The 27,858-nt window shown below is 38.7% G+C and overlaps 1 protein-coding gene across 1 annotated transcript; it reads right to left on the bottom strand.

Annotated features, from left to right (window-relative positions):
* Positions 1-27,352, bottom strand: MS4A13 (membrane spanning 4-domains A13). The gene is made up of 7 exons (XM_032641211.1): positions 27,302-27,352; positions 25,239-25,379; positions 21,652-21,708; positions 20,575-20,694; positions 12,427-12,522; positions 8,972-9,085; positions 1-234 (listed from the first exon to the last, which is right to left on the bottom strand). Exons 2-7 carry the CDS (start codon positions 25,365-25,367, stop codon positions 1-3), a joined length of 750 nt encoding a protein of 249 aa, XP_032497102.1. The 5' UTR covers positions 25,368-25,379; positions 27,302-27,352.
* Between the last annotated feature and the right edge of the window lie 506 nt (positions 27,353-27,858).

The following is a 27,858-nucleotide window of genomic DNA, read 5'->3' as shown; positions in this document are numbered from 1 at the left end:
CTAGCTAGACGGGCGTGATCTCGCAGGTGATGCCCTCAGTTCCGGACTTTTCGTTCCGGAAGTCCTGGCGGTAGCACTTGCCGAGTGGGTCCTGCTTCCTCGGTTGTGCCCCTCATCGCCCCCAGCGCGGTTCCAACGCCGCAGTTGTGACCAAGAGCTCGGCTTCCGGGCGCGGCTGCGCGAGGAGCCCCGCGGGGATACCTGCGCGGTAGGGGCCTTGGAGCTCTGATGGATCTGCAGGCTCCCAGGACACAGATAGGGAATGAGATGTTGGGGGAGGGAGTTAACAGAGACAAAACCCTTTGCTGCCTATATTAGCATCACAATCTGGGCCATGCCTGATTTCCCTGGCTGCCTCTGCAGGGACATCCATCAAACACATGCCCTCCTCTCCATTTTTCTGCTAGGTTTGTATCAGCAACAGTCTTTCTACCTTTAATCTTCACAAGGTGTAGAGGGAAGAGTACTGCTCAGCAAACCTGGGCTCTAGTCCTTAACTCTCCTTTTTATTAGGTGCATAAGTGCTTGGGCAAAATATTTATCTTTCCTGTTCCTTAGGTTGTTTTTCTGTACAATGAGATGATATATTTTCTGTGTATCTCCCATGTTCACACTAAGTTAAGTTAGTGTGAACTAAGTTCACACTCTGAGAACTGAAATCGGGTTATACAAGTTTAAAATATGCTGTAATCAGGTCCCCAAACCGAATATGTTAGAATCCTAACTTGAGAGCCATGTCCATGATTCCATGATGCCGGGTACTATGGAGAACTTTTTTTTAAAAACAACTCAATAGTCTGTAAAGGCACTGTGTCTGTGTCTGACACATAGTAGAAGTGAATAAATGAACAAAATGTTTTCTATTCAAACTCCCTCGTTTATACTGAGTCCCAGCTTAAGAGTATAAATGATTTGCTTTGATGGCTAACTAAAGACAACATTATGGTAAGGGAATGTAATTAGCATTTGTTGAGGCTTTAGGTGCTTGGTCTTTTACATATTGTATAATTTATTGAACAAATTACCTGTTAAGCATCAATATGTGTCAGGTACTGGTCTGACATATTGGGGATAAAAGCAGTGAAGAAGAAATATTTCTGCACCTCATGGAGCGTACCTTGTGGGAAGGTTCAGGGTGAAGGGAAGGGATGAGTGTTAGTGTTAGGAGGTCAGGGAGATGAACAGGATCCAGCGTAGGAGGTAAAGAGTGGCCAGAAAGGTACCTGAAGAGCCCTGGAATCTAAGAAAATTATGCTAAAAGCCTCCTGGATGGTCCATTAAGATGAGGACTGAGCATTGCTCGTTAGATTTTGCAATACGGAGGTCACTGCTGTCACTGACAAGAATAGTTTTAGGGGCAAGGTAGAGGCCAAACCCTAACTTGGAATGGATTCAAGAGAGAATGAGAGGAGATAATTTGGACATAGTCAATACGGAAAGTTTTTTTTGAGTTTTGTTTTTAAGGAAAGAAATGGACTCACGTAGAGGGGAAAGTAGTCAAGAGGTTTTTGTTTTGTTTTCAACAGGAGAAATATTAACATGCTTTACACACTTGTGGGAGTGATCCAGAAGAGAGGGAAAAACTGATGTCACCAACTGAAGTGAGGATACAGTGGGAAGTCTTTTGACTGTGTCCCCTGGAACCTGCCTTTTATTGGGCACAGTCGGCTTTACGTCTTTGACCTCTTCACAAGAAACGTTCTGTACCTCCTTGGCCTGAAAAACCTTGCTTTGTTTTGAGGGCAACGCTTTTCTAAGGACTTGCTCACTCTCTGGAACCAAGAGTCCTCGGGTAGCTGAATGATGAACACATTTTCTGTGAATTCTGCTGGAACTTCAAGACCCATACTGCCCAAACCAGCAGCCACCAGCCACATGTGGCAGTCAGGCCTTTGAAATGTAGTTCGTCTGAACTGACATGTATTTTAAGTGTAAAATGCACACCAGATTTTCAAGACTTGATATGATAAAAAGAATGTGAAATATCTAAATAGTTTTGAAATATCTGGTTAAGGAGATGTATTATTAAAGTTAATTTCACCTGTTTGTTTACTTTCTTAGGGTGGCTACTAGAAAATTTTAAATTACACACATAGCTCATATTATATTTCTATTGGATAGAGCTATTCTAGATCTTTTCACTCTCCTATAAACCTCTTCCCTCTTTCAGCTCATCTTCTTGATGCCTTTTCTCTACATTTACATAAAATCTTAACAACAAGGCCAAAAAGGCACTATGTGAGCTGGTTCTGCTTATCTTTCCAGCTTCATCCTTAATCACCTTCCTTTTTTTTTTTTTTTTTGCGGTACGCGGGCCCCTCACTGTTGCGGCCTCTCCCGTTGCGGAGCACAGGCTCCTGATGCGCAGGCTCAGCGGCCATGGCTCACGGGCCCAGCCGCTCCACGGCATGTGGGATCTTCCCGGACCGGGGCACGAACCCGCGTCCCCTGCATCGGCAGGTGGACTCTCAACCACTGCGCCACCAGGGAAGCCCTCACCTTCCTTTTTAATCAATGAGTTCTAGACACACCACCCTCTCAAACCAGCCAATCCTTTTCCCTTCTCAGGATTTTGTTCTATTTCCTCTGCTCGGAGCACTTGTCTTCTGACTCGGAAAACGGCTTGAAAAATCACCTTCTTAGAAAAGCATTTATTTCCTATCCAAAATAGTGCCAACCACCTACCCCACCTCTCTTCCCATCATCCTGTTCATTTCCTAAAATGCATTTTCTAATGCCACACTTCCAAAATTCTCTTGCTAACTCATTAAAAAACAAACAAACATATGTATCATTTATCTTCTCCTTCAGCTCCATTAGAGTAGGGGTCTTGTCTGTCTTTGTTTACACCCAGGGTCTAAAACAAGGGTGGATGCGTAAATAGATGCTAAATGAGTGCAAGCAATAAAGATTGATTATATATATGATAACATAGGAATATTTAATGTTTTAGTCAAATTTAGAACATATGTGGCTGGGTAGTATTAGAATCTATGTTTAAGTGTTACTGTAAATTATAGAAATTAAAAATAAATGATTAAAGCTAATTTAAGTAATTATGGCTAAAACAACTTGCTTTTTCACCATGTCTGTCTTTTCCTTTAGTTTCGAACATTTGACTCTCTCCTAGTTCTCTGTGGACTCCTTGTGGACTCCTTCCCATGGCCTTAAATGATATTCTTCCCTAGGGTCCCTTCTATTTTCCCTCTTGTAAGAAATCACAATTAGAAAGACCCTTGGACTAAACAATTTAGTTTACAAACTTTAAGAGGTTTTGTTATTTGACTAATATTGTGATTTGGTTTTTTTTTAACTCTGATTTTAAGGCCATTAGATGGGGCCTGGGTTCTCTAAGACACCATCTGGCCATTACTTTGTAACATTTTATAGCTGGTTGCTTGTGGACATTTGGTTGCTGGATCTGAGCTTTCTTGACTGGAAATGCCATTTGTATAGATGGAGTGCACTACCTTCAAAGCTGAATTACTGCAAGAGGGAAGAGATATGGGATCATATGTATATGTATAACTGATTCACTTTGTTATAAAGCAGAAACTAACACACCACTGTAAAGCAATTATACCCCAATAAAGATGTTAAAAAACAGAAAAATAAAAATAAAAGCTGAATTACCATGTTAGAATTCTCTACTAAATTCCTAGTCTCATATTTCCAACTTCCTAATAAATGTTTCTACGTAGATTGTCCAAAAGCACCTCAGATAAAGAACAATCCAATCTAAATTCATCATTTGCCTGTAAAGCTTTTCTTTTCCCTCTATTCCAGCTAACTCCCAAACCCCAGCACTGGTGTCACTTGCAAATATAATCAATCTCCAAATCCTGTTGATTTTCTCTTCCACGTACATGTCAAGCTTTTCCTCCTTGTCTTCATCTCCCACTATTCTAGTTGTAATACGCATCATCTCTCCTCTAGAAAACTGCAGTTATTGTCTAACCTAGATAACCCATGTTTGGAATAACAGCCACCTCAGATCCTCCACGTTCCGACTACAAGGAGCTAAGCAGAAGTCTGGTGATGCTTCTTACTGTGTTTCCACAGTGGGCCACCACGGACAGGCTGAAATTCCAATGCCTTAGCGTGTCATTCACATTATATTATATTCTCCCCTTTCTACTGTGTAGCCTCACTTCCCACCTTCTCTCCAATAGACACCATGGTTCATCTTCATCAAACTACTTGCCGTCCTACAAATATGCCATGCTTTCTTCCTTTGGTTAGCACAGGTCAAGTTGCCATTGCAATATGAAGTCATTTTGCCTAAATCTCTATTTTTGAATGAGTCTCATTGTCTGGTAAGTAGGGAGATACCATTATCAGACATTAGAACGTCTGTGTGCGTGTGTGTGTGTGTGTGTGTGTGTGTGTGTAGCATTAATCTATTTTCCTTTTTCATTCAATTTCAGAGTCTGGCTCTTAATTTTATTTTATTTTTTGTGGTATGCGGGCCTCTCACTGCTGTGGCCTCTCCCGTTGCAGCACACAGGCTCTGGATGCACAGGCTCAGCGGCCATGGCTCACTGGCCCAGCCGCTCCGCGGCATGTGGGATCTTCCCGGACTGGGGCACGAACCCGTGTCCCCTACATCGGCAGGCGGACTCTCAACCACTGCGCCACCAGGGAAGCCTGACATCTCTACTTTAATATCTCATAGTTATCTCAAACTCAACTTATTCTGAATGGAATTTATCACTTTATTCAATCCTGTTGTGTCTTCTAGATTTTGTATCATTGCAGGTGTCACCCAATTGAGAAATGGGGGGATCATTTTAGATTCTTCTTTTTCCCTTCATACTTTATATGTTTAATCAGTCAACAAAACTAAAACTTACCCTTTTTTCCCTGCTTGTCTGAGTCACTGCAGTAGTTATCCATTACTCTCACACACACTCTAGTTGTTCGTTATCAAATTTGTCCTTTCTAATGCATTTCCGTCTATTTAATACTTTTTCAAGCATAAATCCAAGCTTATCACTTCCCTCCTTAAAAGCTCTTCGGGGGGGACTTCCCTGGTGGTGCCGTGGTTAAGAGTCTGCCTGCCAATGCAGGGGATATGAGTTCTGGCCGTGGTCTGGGAAGATCCCACGTGCCATGGAGCAAGTAAGCCCGTGTGCCACAACTACTGAGCCTGCACTCTAGAGCCCACGAGCCACAACTACTGAAGCCCACGTGCCTAGAGCCCATGCTCACAACAGGAGAAGCCACCGCAATGAGAAGCCTGTGCACCGCAACGAAGAGTAGCCCCCGCTCACTGCAACTAGAGAAAGCCTGTGCGCAGCAACGAAGACCCAACACAGCCAAAAATAAATAAATAAATAATTTTATTTTAAAAAAAAGCTCTTCAGTGGTTTCCCCGTCTGCGAGGTACAGTTCAACACTTTAGTCATCATCTTTGATGATTTGACTCTATCACCTGGTCTCTTCCTACTTCTCCAACTCTCACTCTTAACTTATTCCTCCCTGTTATTATGTTTCAATGATATATATTTATTTTAGCTACTGGAATATACTATGATCTTTTTCACATTTCTGTTTTTGCATGAGCTAATCTTTCTATTCCAAATGTCCGCCCACCTTGCAATCTGCTTCGTAAACTATGATTAATCCCCTGCTCAGAGGTCACATTCTTCGTAAAACTTTATTCCTTATTTCCCAATAGAAGGCTCATTATCTTTTCTGTGCTACTTTTCTCCTACTTCTGTTAATACATGTATCACGCTGCAGTACTGATTTGTTACCTGTTTGTTTCCTCCCTTAAAATAAAAACTTTTCGTGATGAAGCACCTTATTAGTTTCTGATACGCCAAAGTTTAACATATTCACTGGCACACTGTGGACGCTCAATGAACGTATGTAAGCTAAGCTGAACATTCTTAGAACCACAAAAACTTAATTTGTATTATTAGATAACAACTGACGAAACCTCTTGAGAGACAAGGCAGAAAACGAACAAATAAGAAACAGCAGCACATTTAAAAGAGAGCTACACACATTCACTGGCATGAGTCATATCGCTGAGCAAGGCTTTCTGAAGTTCTTTTCCACATATGAAGAAAGGATGAATCTGAATTCACACAGATCCTCGGGACGTTTTCCTTAGTATGCAAAAGCAGCCTGTTTGCTTTGAAAAGCAATTGAACAGGTGATCCAAGCAATGAGAAGAAATAAGAAGGGGGAATGAAAGGGAAGAAAAAACAGCAGAGACTTTCAGGGCAGAAAGGAACTTTAATGAGAGGAGCAGTCAATGAAGGGACTGAATTGGATGACTTCTGATTCCTACTTTGCTCAGGTAGCTAGCTCAGGTAGAAGAACTCAGACTGAAATGTACTCTTTACGTGTAGAGGCATAAATTATTTAAAATTCTCCTGAGAATTATACAATATCATGCTCCAAGCCTGTGTAGCTTGTACTCTAGAGACAGTCGCGAGTCTTTTTTTTATGGTCTCTTACAAAAGCTCCGTTAGGAAGAGGTGACAGCTCTTCAGAGTACCTGGAAAATAAATTCTTCCTTGTAATAATATCATATTTAATTAGGGAAAAGCTTTCCAATTGGAGCCTACAAAAATATGTGTGAAGAATTTTCTGAAATACTGAAAAGAAAAATTCAACTTGTTTTGTATTTTCTCTTGCACAAAATCTGTGGACTTTGTAGCAGCTTTGTTACACAGATATATCATCAGGGCTCACATCAGGTAAGAGCACCGGGAAAATTCTCACATTTCTAAGGTTTTTTTTTTTTTTTTTTTTTTTTTTTTTTTGCGGTACGCGGGCCTCTCACTGTTGTGGCCTCTCCCGTTTCTGAGCACAGGCTCCGGACACGCAGGCCCAGTGGCCATGGCTCACGGGCCCAGCCGCTTCGCGGCATGTGGGATCTTCCCGGACCGGGGCACGAACCTGTGTCCCCTGCATCGGCAGGCGGACTCTCAACCATCACGCCACCAGGGAAGCCCCTCTAAGGTTTTTAAAAAGCACTCTCAGCTTCCTCTGTAACAGTTGTATGATCATCTTCATTTTTGTGACACTGAAAAAAAAATTAACTTCTTATAAATCACATTATGATTCCTAAAATCATACAGGTAGTAAGTACTTAGTTGGTTAAAAATATAAGCAATACTGATGTTTATAGAATAAAATGTTAAAGTGCCATCTGTCCTCTTTCTGTTCCATCTCTACCTCAACCCACTCTCTTACTTGCTATTGAACCACTTGTAACTTTTGGTATACTCCCAGGCTTTTTTTTTTTTTTTTTTTGCAGTACCGGGCCTCTCACTGCTGTGGCCTCTCCCGTTGCGGAGCACAGGCCCCAGACGCGCAGGCTCAGCGGCCACGGCTCACGGGCCCAGCCACTCCACAGCATGTGGGATCTTCCCGGACCGGAGCACGAACCCGTGTTCCCTGCATCGGCAGGCGGACTCTCAACCACTGCGCCACCAGGGAAGCCCCCTCCCAGACTTTTATAATAAAATATTTATGGTCTTCTGCAACATGAACAGATGCCGGCACCCCAAAAGTCACCTTGTCATGACATTCCCAATTATTACCCATTCCTTCCCTTGAAGGTAATGCCGTTTTGACTTTTAGGTAATCAGTCCTGTCTTTTCTTTCTAATTTTACCAACAGCTTCCATCCCTCCCTAAACATTATAGTTTAGCTTTGGTTTTGCCTGATTTCACACTTCCTATGAATGGAATAAAAAAGTATGCATTCTTTTGAATTTGCCTTTCAATATTCAACATTATATATATGAGATTGATCTATGCTGTTAAGTGTAGTTATTGCTTATTTTAATTTCTATGTAGAATTTTTTTCTCAATATATTCACCTCTCACTGAATGCATGTCCACTTTGGGACCATGATGAATAATACTGATATATATGTTTATTTTTTTTCCCTAGAAGTATATCTTGCTACATGTGTACACACAATTCTGTTGGGTGTATAACAAGGACTGAAATTACTGATCGGGTATGCACAGCTTAACCTTCAGTAAATAATGCCCCAAAGATTTTCAAAGTTGTTGCAGTAATTTATATGCCAATTAGGAGTGTGTGAGAAATTTCTTTTATCCATAGTCATTACCATCACTTAGAACTGTACTTTGAAATTTAGTCTTTCTGTTAGGTACTTAACATCTCATTGTAGTTTTATTTATTTATTTATTTATTTTATAAATTTATTTATTTATTTATTTATTTTTGGCTGTATTGGGTCTTCGCTGCTGAGCGCGGACCCTCTCCAGCCACGTCGAGCAGGGACCACTCTTCATTGTGGTGCGTAGGCCTCTCACCGCGGTGGCCTCTCCCGTTGCGGAGCACGGGCCCCAGGCACGTGGGCTTCAGCAGCCGTGGCACGCACGTTCAGTAGCTACGGCACGCGGGCTCTAGAGCACAGGCCCAGCGGCTGTGGCACACGGGCTCAGTCGCTCCATGGCATGTGGGATCCTCCTGGACCAGGGCTCGAACCCGTGTCCCCTGCACCGGCAGGTGAATTCCCAACCACTGCACCACCAGGGAAGCCCTGTAGTTTTATTTTAATGTTATTTTTGAAATGGCTGGATTTACATCTGATGCTTTGCTATTTTCTGTACGTCTCACGTCTTTTATGCTCCTCCTTGTTTTTTTTTAAAATTAAATACTTTCTGTGTATTATCTTAACTTCTTTGTTAATTTTATTTTGCTATGATTTGGGGAATTTTCTTAGTCACTGGTCAGGGATTACAATATGCATTTTCACTTCTCACAATCTGCTTCAGAGGAATGCTAATTTAATTCCAGCAGAATACAGAAACTTTGTTCCCATGTAGCTGTATTCCTTCCCCTTCCTCTGTGCCTTTGTAATCTTTGTGTATGCCTTTATTTCACCTTCATTTTTGAAGGATAGTTTTAAAGGATATTGAATTCGTGCTTGACTGTTTTTTTCCTCCAGCACTTGAACTTGCCATCCTCCTACCTCCAGGCCTCCGTTGTTTCTGATGAGTCCGCTGTTACTGTGGTGACTGCACATGAAGTCATTTTTCTCCTGCTGCTTTCGAGATTTTCTTTTATCCATTTGGCTCTGAGGCGTCTAGGAGTGAGTCGTTTTGTGTTTATTCTAACTGGAGCTCACTGAGCTTCTTAGATGGATAGGATAGAATTTTTCTTCAAATTTGGGAAATTTTGGGCCATTACTTCTTCAAGATTTTTTCTTGTCCCCCCACCTTCTGCTATTCTCATTATGCATATGTTGGTGCACTAGACAGTGTCCCCCACATCTCAGAGGCTCTGCCCATTTTTGTTTTCTGTTCTTCAGACTGGATGATCTATATTGGTCTATCATGTTTGCTGATTTTGCTTTCTGTCAACTCAGATTTGCTCTTGAGTTCCTCTAGTGGGTTTTTCATTTCAGTAATTGTATTTTTAAATTCCAGAATCTCCATTGGGTGCTTCTAAATAATTTCACTCTCTTTTATTGATATTCTTATTTATTAAAAGATTAACAGCTTCGTTGAGGCATAATTGATATACAAAGAACTGCCTATATTTCATGTGTACTATTTGATATATACAAACATAGTGATACCATTGCCACAACCAAGGTAATAGACATTGATACTCTTATTTGATGAGTCATTGCATCATCCATTAATTCTTTAAACATGTTTTCCTTTAATTCTTTGAAGTCTTTCTTTGTGAAGTCCAACATTTGTTCTCCTGTCCCCTCAAAAAAACTGTATCTATTGATGACTTTTTTTTTCAAGTGTATGGGACACTATCGCCTGTCCTTTGCATGTCAAATGTTTTTGCTGAAAAATGAATATTTTAGATAACGTATTTTAGTGACTGGATTCTGATTGCCTCAGCTTCCCTCTGGAGTGGTTGTTATTGCTTTCCTTTGTGACCTGCCTGTACTAATTCTAGTGGAGTCTGTGTCCCCTGCAGTGTGTGGCCTCTGATATATCTGCTTACTTTTTCCTAGTTTTTAATTATTGTTTTTATTTGTAACCCTGGTCTCCTAGGGTTCTCCCCTGGGTCAGAATAAGTGGGCAGCCAATGACTGCTTAGAGGTCATGCTTAAACACCTTGTTATGGGCTGAACTGTGTTTTCCCTCAAGTTCATGTTAAAGTCCTAACCCCCAGTGCCTCAGAATGTGACTGTATTTGGAGATAGGGTCTTTAAAGCAGTAATGAAGTCATAATGAAGTCATCGGGGTGGGCCACAATCCAATATGATTGATGTCCTTATAAGAAGATGGGATTAGGACACAGACACATACAGAGGGAAGACCATGTGATGACACAGAGAGAAGAAAGTCATCCAAGAGGCAAGGAAAGAGGCCTCTGAAGAAACCAACACTTGCCAACACCTTGATCTTAGAATTATTCCAGCTTCCAGAATTGTGAGAAAATAAGTTTCTGTTGTTTAAACCATCCAGTCTGTGGTAGTTTGTATGGCAGCCCCAGCAAAGTAATATACATCTTAAGCTAGTCAGACTACCACACTTTGTCAACGAATCAGTATAGCTTAAGGAAGGTATTCAAAGTTTAGGCCATTTGTAAATCTGTCACAGCTTTTATCCCGTGTTTGCGAGGCCTCTTATTCAGCCAGGAGTGAGAGCTTACTGGGGCCCTCTCCAGTCTCCTTAGTGCGTGCATACTCTCACCCAAATTTGTAATATTCCAGGCCACAAGGGATAAATAGGATACTATCAAGGCCCACTTTGGCTATCTTTTTCTCAGAATCTCCCTGTTAAGTTTCTGGCTGGTTGCCAATTTCTCGCCTCAGCAAATATCGTAATCTTAGTTAGGCTAGGTGTTATATTGGCTTTTACAGATTGTCTGCAACGGAGATCGCTACTGTTTTAATACCCCTGGTCATAAAACTTTCTTTGTTCTGCTCCAAATAAAATAAGCCCTCTCCAGCAGTGGTCCTCACAGTCTGACTCACTCAGGTAAACGTCTGCAAAAAGGAACCTGGGGCTGAGGGGGCAAGCTGGAAGGAACTAGAGCCGCTCCAAGCTAAAATGTCACAGACATCCACTGTTCTTACCCAAGGTTCAGTAACTTTTCTTAAACAAACACTTCTCAATTTGTTATATGCTTTGGTAAATTTCCAGAATCTTTAAAAGGTCGTTTATTGACAATTTTGTTCAGTTTTTTTTTTTTTTTTTCGGTACGCGGGCCTCTCACTACTGTGGCCTCTCCCGTTGCGGAGCACAGGCTCCGGACGTGCAGGCTCAGCGGCCATGGCTCACGGGCCCAGCCGTTCCGCGGCATGTGGGATCTTCCCGGACCGGGGCACGAACCCGTGTCCCCTGCATCGACAGGCATACTCTCAACCACTGCGCCACCAGGGAAGCCCTGTCCAGTTTTATAATTTCTTTTAAGGGAAATCTGCCATGTCCTCACCCAGCCATTCTGGAAGCCCCACCATTCCCTTTTCTTAGAAAATCCTTTTTCGTGTAGTCTCATAGTTACTTATGCACTTCAGTTAGTCTCTGCTCAGAGGGTCTTCCCTTACCATCCTATGTAAAATAATCTTTGCCTTACCTCCTTACTGTGTTTTGTTTTACTCTATAACACTTTTCCACTTCCTGAAATTATTATATATTTGTTTGTTTATTGTCTTTCTCTCCCATTGGAGTGCAGGCTGCTTGATGGTTGGGATGTTGTTTTGTTGATCACTGCAACCTGAGTGCCTATTACATTGCCTAGTAAATAATAGGCCCTCCATAAGTATTTGTGAAAGAATGAATGATATCTCGTTTTTTTAAGGTTGAGAGGAAACGTCTCATCAACTTTTGTGGGATTGTGAATTAATACAGCATTTTGGGATGCTATTAAACTTGCAATTACACTTCTAGGAAGCAACCACCTACAGACATACTAGTCTTGTACGCAAAGATATATGTAGTGGGATGTTCACTGCATCATTGTTTATAACTTAAACTGGAAAGAAGTTAAATGTGCAGCAGCAATAAAGGAATGTTAAAATAAATACTAAGGAAAACTACGATGCTATTAAAAGGCATTGTTTACATATGCTTACAATGGAAAGATGTTCATGATAGCTGAGAAAAAAAGCATGTAACAAAATAAGATGATCACACAATTAGTAAGAAAGAAAAGTGCATGTATGTGTGTGCATGCCTTTTTGTATAGATTTTGATATGTGAGCATGATGGGGACTATATTAAGAGGAGAATAACATTTTACTCTACAATTTTTTTACATTTTAATATTCAGTTTCACATATTACTTTTGTAATTTTATAAACAAAAAAGAAAAAATTTAAAAAGTAAATATTATCACAAATTCTATGTTTATTAGTTCCAAACATATTGTATCAGAACCCTGCATCTCCTGCTAGAGTGTGCTTACTAGAAACCTACATCTCTAGATTTGCCAGAGGGTTACATCAAAACTTACCAGACCAACACAGCCGAAGATCGTGTATGTGAAAGCAATACACAATTCCAAGGGGTAGAAGCCCAGTAAAACATGTGAAATTTCTCTCCCAAGTTTCTGAAACCAGAAAACAGGGAGACATCTTGCATTATCATCTTTTGTAAAAATTAGAACAATTTTTTTATTGAAGTATAATTTACAATGTTTTGTTTCAGGTATACAGCACGGTGCTTCAGTTATACATGCATATATGTGTGTGTGTATATATATGCGTGTGTGTGTGTGTGTGTGTATATATATATATATATATATATATATATATATATATATATATTCTTTTTCAGATTCTTTTCCCTTATAGGTTACTACAGAATACTGAGTACAGTTACCCATGCTACACAGTAGGTCCTTGTTGGTTATCTACTTTATATTCAGTAGTGTGTATACATCAATCCCAGACTCCTAATTTATCCTTCACCCCCTCCCTTTCCCCTTTGGTACCATAAGTTTGTTTTCTCTGTCTGTGAGTTTATTTCTGTTTTGTAAATAAGCTCATTTGTATCTATTGAGATGATCGTATAGTGTTTACTCTTTAATTTGTTAATATGGTGTATTACACTGACTGATTTGTGGATATTGAAAAATCCTGTATCCCTGGGATAAATCCCACTTGATCATGGTGTATGATCCTTTTAATGTATTGTTGGATTCAGTTTGCTAGTATTTTGTTCAGGGGTTTTGTGTCTATGTTCATCAGTAATATTGGCCTGTAATTTTCTTTTTTTGTGTGGTATCTTTATCTGGTTTTGGTATCAGGGTGATCACGGCCTCAAAGAGTGAGTTTGGAAGTGTTCCTTCCTCGGTAATTTTTTGGAATAGTTCCAGAGGATTAGGTGTTAACTCTTCTCCAAATGTTTCGTAGAATTCACCTGTGAAGCCATATGGTCTTGGACTTTTGTTTATCTAAGTTTTCAAATCACAGATTAATTTCAGCATTTGTAATTGGTCTGTTCATATTTTCCATTTCTTCTTGGTTCAATCTTGGGAGATTGTACCTTTCTAAGAATTTGCCCATTTCTTCTTGGTTGTCCATTTTATTGGCATTTAGTTGCCTGTAGTAGTCTCTTATGGGCCTTTGTATGTCTGTGGCATCAGTTTTAACTTCTCCAATTTTCTTTCTAATTTTATTGATTTGGGCCCTCTCGTCTTTTTTCTTGTGTCTGGCTAAAGGTTTAGCAATTTTGTTTATCTTTTCAAAGAACCAGCTTTTCATTTCATTGATCTTTTCTATTGTTTTCTTAGTTTCTATTTCATTTATTTCTGCTCTAATGTTTATGATTTCTTTCCTTCTACTAACTTTGGGTTTTGTTTGTTCTTCTTTCTCTAGTTGCTTTAGGCATAAGGTTAGTTGTTTGAGATTTTTGTTTCCTGAGGTAAGTTTGTTTCACTATAAACTTTCCTCTTAGGACTGCTTTTGCTGCATCCTATAGGTTTTTTGGATCGTCATGTTTTTGTTTTCATCTCTAGGATTTTTTTTAATTTCCTCTCATTTCTTCAGTGATCTGTTGGTTTAGTAACATATTGTTTAGCCTCCACGTTTGTGTTTTTTGCAGTTTTTCTCTGGTAGTTTATTTCTAATCTCATAGCCTTGTGGTTAGAGAAGATGGTTGATATGATTTCAATTTTCTTAAGTTCACCGAGGCCTGCTTTGTGGCCCAGCATGTGATCTCTCCTAGAGAATGTTCCACGTGCACTTGAAAAGAATGTGTATTCTCCTGATTTTGGATCGAATGCTCTATAAATATCAGTTAAGTCTGTCTGGCCTAATGTGTCATTTAATGTTAATGTGTCTGGCCTGTTTCCGTATTGGTTTTCTGTCTGGGTGATCTGTCCATTGATGTAAGTGGGGTGTTAAAGTCCCCCACTATTATTGTGCTACTGTCAATTTTTCCTTTTATGTCTGTTAACATTTGCCTTATACATACTGAGGTGCTCCTATGTTGGGTGCATGTATTATATATTTACAATTGTTGTATCTTCTTCTTGGATTGATCCCTGGATCATTAGGTAGTGTCCTTCTTTGTTCCTTGTAACTGTCTTTAGTATAAGTCTATTTTGTCTGATATAAGTATTGCTACTCCAGCTTTCTTTTGAGTTCCATTTGCATGGAATCCCTTTTTCTATACCCTCACTTTCAGTCTGTATGTGTCTCTAGATCTGAAGTGGGTCTCTTGTAGACAACATATATACAGGTCTTGTTTTTGTATCCATTCAGCCAGTCTATTTCTTTTGGTTGGACCATTTAATCTGCTTACATTTAAGGTACTTATTGATATGTTTGTTCTTATTGCCATTTTGTTAATTGTTTTGGATTTGTTTTTGTAGGTCTTTTTTTGTTTTGTTTCCTCTTTTGTTCTCTTCTTTAGCATTATGTTTGGATTCCTTTTTCTTTTTTGTGTGTATATGTATTATACATGTTTGGTATAGCAGTCTATGTATATATCCATGATTGTTTTAAATTGCTCACCTCTTAATTTCCAGTGCATTTAAAATATCCTCTATTTGTACTTTCTTTCTCTCACAATTACTAGTTTTGATATCATACTTGTGTGTGGATGATTTCCTACTTTTACTGTATGCTTGCCTTTACCAGTGAGCTTTCCCATTTTGTAATTTTCTTGTTTCTAGTTGTGGCCTTTTCTTTTCTGCCTAGACAAATTCCTTTAGCATTTGTTGTAAAACACGTTTGGTGGTGCTGAATTCTTTAAGCTTCTGCTTGTGTGTAAAGCTTTTGATTTATCCATCAGATCCGAACAAGAGCCTTGCTGGGTAGGGTATTCCTGGTTGTAGGTTTTTCCCTTTCATCACTTTAAATACATCATGCCACTCCCTCCTGTCCTGCTGAGTTTCTCCTGAAAAATCAGCTGATAGCTTTATGGGAATTCCCTTGTATGTTATTTGCTGCTTTTCCCCTGTTGCTTTTAATATTTTTTCTTATCTTTACTTTTTGTCAATTGATTACTATGTGTCTTGGCATGTTCCTCCTTGGGACTCTCTTCGCTTCCTGGACTTGGGTGACTGCTTCCCTTCCCACTTTAGGGAAGTTTTCAGCTATTATCTCTTCAAATATTTTCTCTGGCCCTTTCTCTTTCTCTTTTCCTTCTGGGACCCCTATAATGCAAATGTTGGTGCATTTGATGTTGTCCCAGAGGTCTCTTAAACTGTCATTTCTTTTCATTCTTTATTCCTTTCTATGGCAGTGATTTCCACCAACCCCTCTGTCTTCCATCTCACTGAACCGTTCTTTTGCCTCATTTATTCTGCTTTTGATTCCTTCTAGTATGTTTTTCATTTCAGTTATTATATTCTTCAACTCTGGTTGTTCCTTATATTTTCTTTGTTAAAAACTTCTTGTAACTTTTCCCTCTGTATATACTCTCCCTGAGTTCTTGGATCACACTCACAATCATTATTCTGAACTACTTCTTGTGTGTGACTGCTTATCTCCACTTCACTTAGTTGTTCTTCTGGGGTTTTATCTTGTTTCTTCCTCTGGAGCGCACTCCTTTGCTGTCTCATTTTGTTTAAATTTCTATTTGTATTTTTATGTACATGGTAGGTTAGTTACATTTATCGACCTTGGAGAAGTGGCCCTCTGTAGGGGATGTCCTATGTATCCCAGCAGTACACTCCCCTCTCATCATCCAAGGGCCAGGGGCCAGCTGGTCCCAGCGTAGTTTCTGATCTGTGTTGTAGAGTCATTTCTGCAGGCTGGAGAATCATAGTTTTCTTGCTTCTGGTGTCTGCCACCTAGTGTGTTAATAAGCTGGTTTAGAGGCTTGTACAGGCTTCCTGGCAGGAGGGGCCAGTGCCTGCCTACTGGGGGGTGGAGCTGGGTCTTGGCCCTCTGGTGGGCGGGACTGTGTCAAGGGGCATGTCTAGATGTGGCTGTAGGCTCAGGATGTCTTTAGGCAGCCTGTCTGCAGGTGGGTGGGGCTGTGTCCCTCGCCTAGTTAGTTGTTTGGCCTGAGCCATGCCAACACTGGAGCCTACAGGCTGTTCAGTGGGGCCAGGCCTTGGCGCTAATGACCAAAGCAAGATGTTGCCTAGAGGAGCGTTCATGCAGAAAAGTGCCCAGTCCTTATGTGGTTCTCTCAGCTAAGAACCCAGGAAAACCTGAAGAAGCAGAGAGGAAGCACATGGAGATCGGCCCTCTGCCCAGATTGTGGAAAAGCCCAGAGGACACACTGCCCTCACTTGCATTGTTATCTTTAGTAAGTGCAGATATGGTCATGGAAGGAGTTCCTAATGTGAGAGTCAAGGAAAAGGGAAACAGAAGAATAAATAAGCCTCTTTCACCGTTTGACTTCCGCAGGCGTTCCTATGCCCGTGCCTTCTGCGTGCTTTCCGAGCTTTCATTCCCCCAATTCATTATCTACAGCTTTCATTCCCCCAATTCATTATCTACAGCTTTCATTCTTGATCTTCATCACTCAGCGGTCTTGTCTCAATTCTTACAACGCTTCATCCTCATTCTCTTCACTAGAGTCTCTGGCACAGCTCACTATCCAAACTCTTCAGTCAACAGGACTTAGCTATTCTGTCTCCAACGATAAGACGGCTACCAGGAGGTTTTATCAAGCGATTCTCATCACTAAAACAGCCATTATTAATTACAAAGTTACTTAAATTTACGTGTGTGAAAAGCTCACACAGAAACTGCTATAGTATCAGATGGAAGAATGCATAAATTCGAAAAGAGAAACATTTCACTCGGAAGTATAAGGTGATTGTGATTTCTGGGATAAATAAAGCACATCCCTTTTGTTGCTGTTGGAGAGGTACTTTCAACTACATATGACGATGATGATTTGGTACTAAGCCTGAAAATAAATGTAGTTTCTGTGCTGGCTGCGGAAAGACAAGAATGAGATTCTGACCTAGAAAGAATAACATCATAATTCCCTCTCCTTCCATTCCTTCATCTTCCCCCCTTTTTCTGTTGGGTTTATTTAATGCCTTTTATAAGCAAGAAATTATCAGGTGGTAGAGATTAGATGGTAAGAATGAAATGACAAAAAATTCCTGATTTCTCAGTTTATATTCAATAGAAAATATAGAAAGATAATATAGGGTAACATATGATAAGGTTAAAGATGTCCAAATGGATAAGAACTTGATCAACAATTATACGGGACAGGAGACGCACCTTAAGCCATTCATATCTAGGAAGGCTTTGTAAAGAGGTAGGACCTGTGAAATAAAGACTAAGGAAAATGAAGGAGGAAAGCAATATTCTAGGCAGCTTTAGTTTACTTGTTTCTTTGTAACCTATTTTGTTTCAGAAAGAATTTAATAACATAAATTAAGAGTGTGGGGCTTCCCTGCTGGTGCGGTGGTTGAGAGTCCGCCTGCCGATGCAGGGGACACGGGTTCGTGCCCCGGTCCGGGAGGATCCCACATGCCGCGGAGCAGCTGCGCCCGTGAGCCATGGCCACTGAGCCTGCGCATCCGGAGCCTGTTGCTCCGCAATGGGAGAGGCCACAACAGTGAGAGGCCCGCGTACCGCAAAAAAAAAAAAACAAAAAAACGGTAAAAAGAGTGTGACAAAATACTTAAGAAATGGAGACATTAAAAAAACCAATAATAAGGCTAAATTATATATCACATGACCTACAGTTTGATAATGTGAGCAAAAAACTGAATGCAAGAATGAACATAACATTTTTTGAGAAAATGATAAAGCATGTTTAATTCAGGTAAAGTGTGCATTCATGATGATATTAACAGGAAGATAAAGAAAAGACTGTAGGGAGTTTGAAATGGCAAAGTAAAGAATTCTCATTTAATTATACTGACAGAAACATAATCATAGCATTTTAGGTGGGAAGTACTTGTGACCTCTTAGTTGGCAAGACTGTAAAAAGTAATTTTGCCCACACTCCGTAATTTATGTGTGTTAGTGATATTCTCAGACAAACCCTTCCCCTGAAAGTGGCAAGTTGTGTGCCAGAGAAGTTCAGATAGGAAAAGAACAGAAAGAGTGACTGAGTTCTCAACACATAACTTAAGCCTCTGAATCCAGCTAAAGTCAGTAAGTGTTCTTTTTTGGGAAGTCAATTTGGGCTGTATTTCTTGTCACAACCAAAAGATCCCTAATTAATAAAAATTTAAGTAAATGATAAACAGTACTTGGCAATTGGGAAGACAGTGAAAAGATAAGGGTGAGGATTACATCAAGGTTTTGAGCCTAGGACACTGAAATAAGGGAGTCTTGCGGTACAGTACTTTTGAGGAGGTAAACATTTTCCACTGTATATACATTGAGTTTGAGATGATGATGACAGAAGCATATCCAAGTAGAAAAGTTATTAGAACATTAGAACAACAGGCTTGGAGTTTGGGAGAGACAGAGCAGTTAACTAGTAGATATGTGATAGCATCTTCTCCGTTACACATAAAGAAACTAAAGAACGGGGAAGTTAAGAAACTTGTCCAAAGGGTCACACAGTTAGTGAATATGAAAGGTAGTATCTGAACAAAGGCAGTCTAGCTCTGGATTTATTGTATGAGAAGTATTTTGCAGAGGCATGAACTTTTGGGGATAGCTGAACCTATCTGAGAACACTGATAACTTGATGAGTTTGTGGATTTAGCCAAGCCACTTTTTTATGTTAGAAAGATGGCATATGAAAAATCTTGTAAAATATCGATTGCCTTAGAAAATGTAGGTATATAATTCTATAAGGCCTCTAGGAAAAGACAGTATATAAATTCATTTTGTGTAACTAATCACAGCAAACGAAGCTGAAACTTGTGTTTGGGAGATTGTGAAATTGATCATTAGTACTGAGTTCACGTCAGACAAACACAGTGTAAAATGGTTTGTAATACTGTTTGCAAAGGTAAGTCTTGGCAATTGTCCCATATTATCTTAAACTAAGACGATAAGCTTATGAGTAAGAGTGGTAAGCTAAAATAACTTGAAACAATTCTATACTTACTAATTCCACCCCTCCCTATCTCTGCCCTTGAAATAAGAATTGAAGATACGTAGATTGGATTTCCAGGGCAAATGAAAAATTTTCTTACAATTTACAGGGAAAATCTGATGCATGCTTATTTAAATCGATACATCACTCATGACAGACAATCTATTTGGAGGTATTACTGCATCTTCTCTCATCATCTTATTGTCTTCTAGGCTTTTGTTCTCCATGTTTGGATTCCTTCATCTAATGGTCCCCTTTATAATATACTGCAGGCATGGAGAGAGGGTCTATAGCGGAGGACAAGGAAGCTTATCCCTCATCTAGAATAAGCCTTCTACTCAGAATTATTTTGAGTTAAAATTTCAAATTGTTATTTGTTTTATTCTGTGGTTCAGTAACAAAGAGGCGCTCCACTCCAATCCGTTCTCCATTTAAATGGAAGATTTTTATAATTATTGCTGAAGTCTTTTGCAGCACTCATATTCTGTTATTCAGAATTTAAAGTCAACACAACTGAAATAAATCTACTGTCATATCAGTAAAGATATTTCCATTTACTGGAGAACGTTACTATCTTAAAAAGAAAGATAGTTATTTTTCTGGTACAAAGTATGTGATTGGATGTTTAATTGGATGGAAGCAAGGCAGATTCATACACGTTTGGCATTTGAGGACTTAAAGCAAAATTCATGTGAGACACAAAAATAGGCTATAGATGAAAATATCTATGTTAAACCAGAAATGAGTAGCTGTATACAATTCCAACTACTAGATGCATCAACAGCAGGATTCCTTTGTTGATTTGCGGGAATGGTTTTAACGTCTAGGATTATACTTCTCTTTCATTAAGAGAGTCATCCTAATGTGTGTATACATATACGTATACATACACATGTATGTATATATATATCCTACTATATATATAACTTATCACTGAAGTCTTCAAATTTTTTACTTTATTTTAATTGGGCATGTCAAGATTTCAAACATTCTATTAATATTTACCAAAAAAAAGGTTAGAGTTATTTTTGAATTAAAACTTTCAATCAAGAGCTTACTACAAAATCAAAGAATTTCATGGGGGCCAAAAAAAGCCTTATTTTACCTCCTCAGGCTTCAAAATCTCTGAAAAGAATAATTTTGAAATTAAGATGTTCCTATAGAATTGGTCACTTACCGCTTGTCTGTAATTCCTATACGACACAGACTCAAAAGAAGACAACTCCATTACCGTTAGAGCCACTGCAATAACGGCAACAATTATGCATAAGATGTTCATGACCATAGTACATGTAAGCTGAAAAGAAGATACAGGTTTATTACACTCAGAATAAACAACTTGGTTAAACAGTTTGTATTGCTGAAAAAAAAAACTCTAGTTAAAACTTTGATCTAGTTTCTGAAGCTTTAGAAATGTTGGTATATTTGCCATCAGAGTAAAACCTTTTTCTGTTTTATAAGAAACCCAGTTAATCTGGAGGAAACATTGAAATATCACACCAGTACGCGTCACCCTTCCATGTGGGCTCAAAAGTATTATATTTTACAATCTTCTGAGTCAGTTGCAAGAAACGCTTATGATAGATGATTTGAACAAAAGGAGTTCTACTGTAAAAAGAAAAAAAAGATGAAAAATGACTGCTTGTAGAAACAGGCCAAATAGGATTCAATGAATTTTAATCCTGGGTTTTCATTCTCTAGGGAAATCCATCAATATCTTTGGATATTAGTTTTTTATCTGTACAATTATGAGAGCAGACTAATTAATTTCTAAGGTATCTTTTAGCTCTAAGAGTCTAAGTTTTTTTTCCTTCCCAATATCTTTCCACCTGTACTATAGATGGATCTTTATTCTGAACAGATTTTCTATTTTGCTGCAAGGTACAACTGTGTTCCCAAACTGGAGTTAGGAAAATGAAGTTTTACAGCAGAATTATGTCTATATATAAAGGCATTAGGTCCTATTACATTTTTTTCTAACGGTAAAATTCACACAATGTTAAAAGAAAGTAGAACACCAAACCAAAAAAAAACTCCACACTTAAACTTAGAAACCTTTATATAATATGATTGTAACTAATACAGCATGTTTGTCTACATTAAATTATATGCTCCTAGATTTTCAATTAATTCCTTCATTTATTTTACAGGTAGGGTAGATTCCTTCACTGTTTAATGCCCACCGTCTTTTCACTAAAACCTACTTAGCTTTGTGACAAGCGATTTCTAGGGTACCGTAAACATTTTAACTTACCAGGCGTGGAGATGGATGCCTTGCTACTCTTATTATGGAGACTCCTGAAATGATAAACTGGATATAAAAACATATATTTATAAAGACTCATTGACAATGCTCATCAACTTAAAAGTATTTTTAATAACTCGCTCTTCTAAGTCAACTACTTTTAGAATATTAAGAGTAAAAAAATATAAAGAAGTTTCAGTGGAAGAGGTGGTGACAAGTTTGTATCATATAGTAATGAAGATAACAGTATGGTCACTAATAACAGAAACATATAGGGGACAGTGGGCATAATTCAGACAGTGGGTTGTGGAATATGCCAAAGACGACTTGAGCAGTCCTGAATCAGGGACCAAGTTTGCTTATATCTGTGCATGCTTTCTGACCTCATTCGATTCTTACTTCTAATGCTATACTTCCTATTGAGATGCTGTCACTGATTATAATTACTGTGTATGAAACCAGATGTAAAAAAGTAGTCCATGAATCTATTCCGGATGGTGTTTGTACAAAATACATCTCTTAACTGAGACTGTAGCCATTATTAGCCTAAGAGCTGCTATTCATGTTTTTGCATTCGTTTTGTTAAAAAGAGGTTCCATTATTTCATACCAGGCTACTTTGTCTATTTCCCAGAAGTGTAAAGCTATGTCATATTGTTTGAATGTGGGCTGCACAATCCCTGTGAAATATTCCTTTTGTCTTATCCGTTTCAGTGGTTTTGACAAAGATCTAAGTTAAAGGCTAATTTGTGGAAAAATAGCATTCATACTCTACACCACATACGGGAAGCCCACACTTGACGCTTACTAATCATTCAAGGATCACTTAAGTCTACACACTCAGCACTTCATTCTGGAGCAAAACTGAGATTTCTAAGAAGGTACACAGTGAAGGTAAGAACTAGTTCAGAACACAAAGTGAAAATACCTTGTGAATTTTAAACTAGTGCTAACTAGATTACCAAACCACGTGCTTTACAAAATGCCTTTCAAAGTTTGTGACCTAAATGAGAAGGTTTGCATTGGATTATATTTAATTGAAATTTTAGACAACTTATTCTAGAAGCTAACCATGCTATTTTTATAACATGAATGATTAAAAACATTGAAGGACAGGAATCATTTATCTGGATTTTATCTGCAAATTTACTATTTTTCTCCTATTAGTTTACAAGGCAATGCTTTGACACCTATAAGCCAATGTACAAAGGCAGTGGCTCTCCTAGAGGCCACTGCTTCCTTTATCGCCCTCTCAAAGGGTGGCCATCTTATCTCCTACTGCCCTTCCATCACCGGTTCTAAGCACGGGTAAGTGGTCTCCTCGCCCCTTACTGTTACTTCCAACCATTCTTTCTCCTCCAGCTTTGAATCAGATGTCACCAGATTCTATCACCCACTATCCCTTCTGGTTAAAGTTCTATCACCCAGTATCCCTTCTGGTTGAAGTCATCTACTGACCCCTTGGTCATTCTTCTATTTCTAGGTGATTTTAATTCTTTTCTAACCTTTTCTCTCACACCTCTTAATCCTTGGTAATTTCAGAGTATTACTTATATGATCTTTCTTATAACCTGAGTTTGTAGTTCTTTGAATTTCTCTCCTCTAGTCCTTTGACTCTATCTTATTTCAGTCACTCACTCCCATGTTCATTCTCTTGTACTTATTTCCGTCAACAGGTGCAACACCTTCCAAATCTCAATTTTAATGATCTCACTCTGTCCACCACCTCCCATCTTTCTAGCTCACAACCTGCAGTATTGCAACTCTAACAATCCTTTGACCCCATCTGGAGCTATAATCTGAGCCCCTTACTTCTGTTATATTCTTTCCTTCACCAGCTTCAATCCCATGGTCAGCTATTAAAAACGCTCATTTTTATACACTCTCAACTCCTTTGCACCTTCCTTGTTGGATCACAGTTGTATGGTTAAACCAGAATCTTGATTAAATGCAGTTGTCCTTCTTACTACATGCCTGCGTCCATCAGCTGAACATGGCCTGAGAAAGATGTACGTAACCATCTTGACCCACCTCACTAGACAATCATGTTCTAAAAGCTTAAGTGAGTCCTTAAGCTGCATGAAAGTCATACTACTTTTCCACGATCCACAGACTCTCTCTCGCTTTTCCTAGATGGTTATTTCCTATTCTCCTCTCTCTACTCAAACACCCAATCCGTTCTCCATTCACACTCTCAGATCATGAACTTGTTTCCTAAATTACTGAGATATTTGAGGTCATCAGAAGAAAAGTTCCACAAGCTCCCAACACCCAACTATCTACCTATAAAATTTGTCCTTTCTCTCTGGCCCTCTACCTTCCCTCCTGTTACCTGCCTGGACACTATTTACATTAAAGGTGGATAATTTTTTGTTGGGGGCTGTCTTGTGCATTAGAGGATGTTTAGCTGTATCCTTGGCCTCTGCTTACTGGATGTACACCCACAGCTGTGAAAACCAAAAATGTCATCACCAAATGTCCTCTGAGGGGAAAAATCACCTCTAGTTGAGAACCACTGCTAGAGATCAACTGTCCATACTCCTAGCTATTTGTATATTAAAACGCTTCATTTCTTGCCTACCCAAGTCCATGACTCTAATAATCCCTCCCTCCCCCCATTTATCTCATACATCATCAATTTTATCTCTTCTGGTTCAGTCCCTTCAGCAAAAGACATGAAACAACCTACTGAAACAAATGAGCAAACCCTGTCCTGACCCAAGTTTCCCTCAACTACTACCTCATTCCTCTATACCACATTACACCAAAGCCCTTAAAGGAGTTGTCTGTATTTGCTGTCTCTAATTCCTCTCCTCTCATTTTTAAATTTTATTTCATTTTTTAAGTTTTTGGCCTAACCCATGGCATGTGGGATCTTAGTTCCCTGAACAGGGATCGAACCCACGCCTCCTGCATTGGAAGGCGGAGTCTTAACCACTGGACCGCTGGGTCTCTCTCATTATTTTTTAAACCAATTCCAATCAGGCTTTTGCCCGACCTTCCGATGATACTATTTGTCACGCTTACTATTGGCCTCCATATTGCTAAACCCAATCGACAAGGGCTGTCGATTCTCAGCCCTTGTCTTATTTGACAACATAACACAATTTAATATAATTGATCTTTCCCTATTTCTTTGTTCACTTGGCTTTCAGGATGTACTCTGCAGACTTTCCTACTACCTTATGGCTGTAAGAAACCACAGAAGAGTGCAGGTGATGACAAACTTAGAAAATTTGCGAGTATAGACTCATTGTGTGAGGAACCTAAGGTAAAGACCCTAAATACGAAAATTAACCATGCTAATGGAGATTATGCTTAAGATTCTGTCTTTCACACATCTAAGGACAATCCAACCTATGGTTGTCATTGTGTGTTCACGCCTATATCTACATCTCTTGTAATAGTACTGGTAAATTAAAGGTGCTTCAAAAATACTTGTTGAAAAAAGAAATCTGATTTTGAATAAATTACCAACATGGGATTTAGTTACTTAGCTCTCCTGAAAATTTTGTTTAGAAACTGTTCCCTATGTTCCACTAGTGGCATGAATATTATTTACTGAATGATTAAATAATATAGATATATTCTACTTACAATAATTCCCCATAAAGAACATCCTGTTTTGTAAGTTATAGGTTCATATGTCCCAAAGACTCCTTTAATTTGTCCTATATACAAAATCAATAGGAGATGCCACATGAAAACACTAAAGATGCCAATCATAATCTGGATAGCCTATGATGAGAAGAGAATGCTATTAGTATCAAAACCATGTAAGTGATAACATAATTCCAAAAAGTGCTGACTATGAGAAAAAAATTCAACATTTTGTTTTTTACAAAAGATGAAAGTAAAATAGAAATGCATTTAACTATGAAATTTCTGGATGGGTTAGTCCAAAAAGAGGGCCCTTACCAGGAATTACTGAGGTTTACCAAATAGGAATCAGTCATAGTTGGAGCATCAGACGGTTCAACAGTAATTCTGGTGAATTCTCCCATAGAAAAGTCGACAATCTGACTCTACTACTGGCTATCCTCCCCACCTAACAAGTAATGACGTGACAGGAGAATACTGAGGTTACTTCTTTTCCTTCAAGGCACATTTGGTATGGATCTTTTTTCACAAGCATGCTGAGGTGAGGTAGAGTCAACACAGAGATACAAAGAATACCCAAAGTAGACTCACTTGCACAAGGTCTTCCTATTGGTAGGGGAGAATTATTACTCAACTTTAATTTCTAAAAAGACAATTATAATCCCAGTAAATATGTACCAGTAAATTTCTGAATTTATATGTAAACTGGTATTTCAACTATGAATCACATTTTTAATTACTCTTTAAAAATTTCAGAGGATACATTATCTTCACTTTCATAAACTTCAATAGGAAGCTATTTAATGTTTTAATTTTAATGGATCCAGTTCTTTGTAAAGCAAGTAATCTATGAAACATAAATGCAATTGGCTCATATTAAAGATATGGTTTAGAGACTTTTTTTTCATAGAAAACCCACTTTTTTGGGTAACAAACTTATGCATTTAGATTCAGATTTTAAGGTTTCCTCTGAATCAAATTTGGAAGAATGAAACTATTTTCAAAGGTTCTTTGGATCTGACTGGGAGAAAATCCTTTACTAGATCTCAAAATCCTTGAGAGCCTGGAATTTAGTTGTTCCACTGTTGTCACCAGCCTCTAACATGGTGCCCAGCATAGAGCAGGCACCCAGTAAATACCTCTTGAACAAGCACGTCAGTACCAAGAACATTAATTCCACATGACTTTCTGTTAACTATAAAAGGAGGGAGTGGGCTTGAGAAATAGTGTCTACTTTTATATGGACTGCAGCTTTTCTATATAAAACTAAGAAATACCTAAGTAGCCAAATCTTGTAAAGGGCTCTTACAAGAAAGCAAGGCTGCTAGTATCTGGAGAAGGGCAAAATGACTTTTCCCATTTAAGAAGTATTCTTAACCTAGAGCCAATGAATGGGTTCTAGGAGGTCATATGCTTCCCTTTCCACACACATAAATGAGTGCAAAGGATTATGATATGTATATGAGTCTGGGGAAAAGATGCAGAGCTTTCTTCCTATGCCCAAAGAAGTCTGTGACTTGAAAGAGGTTAAGAATCTCTGCTGAACAAGTCAGGTAGGAGACTTAGATAGCTGGTCTACACAGTAGCCAAATTCAAAGGAGAAGTTCACATCCAGTGGGAAAAATTTTTTTCCCCCTCAGAAGTGATCTTTGAAATTCCTTGGTGTTTATTAAGAGAGGTAGATAAACTCTGTCTATACTTTAATAGAAAAGACAAATTAATAATAATAGTCCTACTGCATAGACATCAATATAGTAATTAAAAAGATCAGCGATACATCTCTCTCACACTTAAAAAAATCTTTTTTCTTTTATTACTTTTTTGATTTATCCATTACTCTGTGTATATTGATTTAGTCAGTACACATATCTAAGCACATATTTGTTTATAAAGGGCAATGAGATCACATTTGTAGAAGGCTATCAATATTTTTTTAAAAACCCAAAAACGTTTACCCTTTTGACTTAACCAAATCTGCTGCTCTCCAGATTCAAGAATATTCCTTATTAAATAGAAATAGTGCACGATCCGGAATTTAGCTAAAGTGAAGTCTTACTTACCCCTAAAACAAAAGAATCTGCTGTAGAGACTTTTGAACAACACGCACGTAGAGCAATACTACCAGCATTGCCTCTAGATGATTATGTCTCTAATCTTTGGCGATGTTTTTATTAGCAAACGTCTACAAAAAACAGTACAAAACACATATACACGCTTTGTTCAAAAGAAAGTACTTAAGTTCATTTCTTTTCTTATGGTTTTGCAACCATCTCCCCAAACTCTGAAGCAATCGCTTTTCCACGGCTTAATTGTTAGAGGCAATTTGTATCCACCTGTTCTGAATAAGTCTCCATAACTGAAAAGCCTCCCTCTATGACTAAAAAATATTGGTATATTACAGATATTTTCTCTGAGTAGTGAACAGTGTCTCTGGATGATAAAGTATAAAGAACACCTAAGGAATGGTGTTAGAGGATTTTCAGTAAAGCTGTTCACAGTTCATTTGCAGTTCATAATCAATTCGGTGTAACTCATAATGCCATGTTGGCATTTTTAAAACCAAATTCTTGGACTTAAATTCATCATGGGCTTGTGATTTTTTTCTGACACATACTTG

Source organism: Phocoena sinus, chromosome 8 (genome assembly GCF_008692025.1).
Source record: "Phocoena sinus isolate mPhoSin1 chromosome 8, mPhoSin1.pri, whole genome shotgun sequence".
In the NCBI taxonomy this organism is placed as follows: Eukaryota; Metazoa; Chordata; class Mammalia; order Artiodactyla; family Phocoenidae; genus Phocoena; species Phocoena sinus.
Note: the sequence above shows the minus strand (reverse complement) of the source record. Positions and strands in the feature narration are given on the sequence as shown.

What these genes read in the sequence shown, in the direction of transcription:
- MS4A13 (XM_032641211.1), bottom strand. Translation starts at nt 25,367, where the DNA reads ATGATTGGCATCTTTAGTGTTTTCATGTGGCATCTCCTATTGATTTTG. An exon ending in GGCATCCATCTCCACGCCTG is followed by an intron (nt 20,695 to 21,651) that starts GTAAGTTAAAAT and finishes TCTTCTTTTCAG; the next exon opens with CTTACATGTACTATGGTCAT. An exon ending in TCTTCGGCTGTGTTGGTCTG is followed by an intron (nt 9,086 to 12,426) that starts GTAAGTTTTGAT and finishes ACTCACTCCTAG; the next exon opens with ACGCCTCAGAGCCAAATGGA.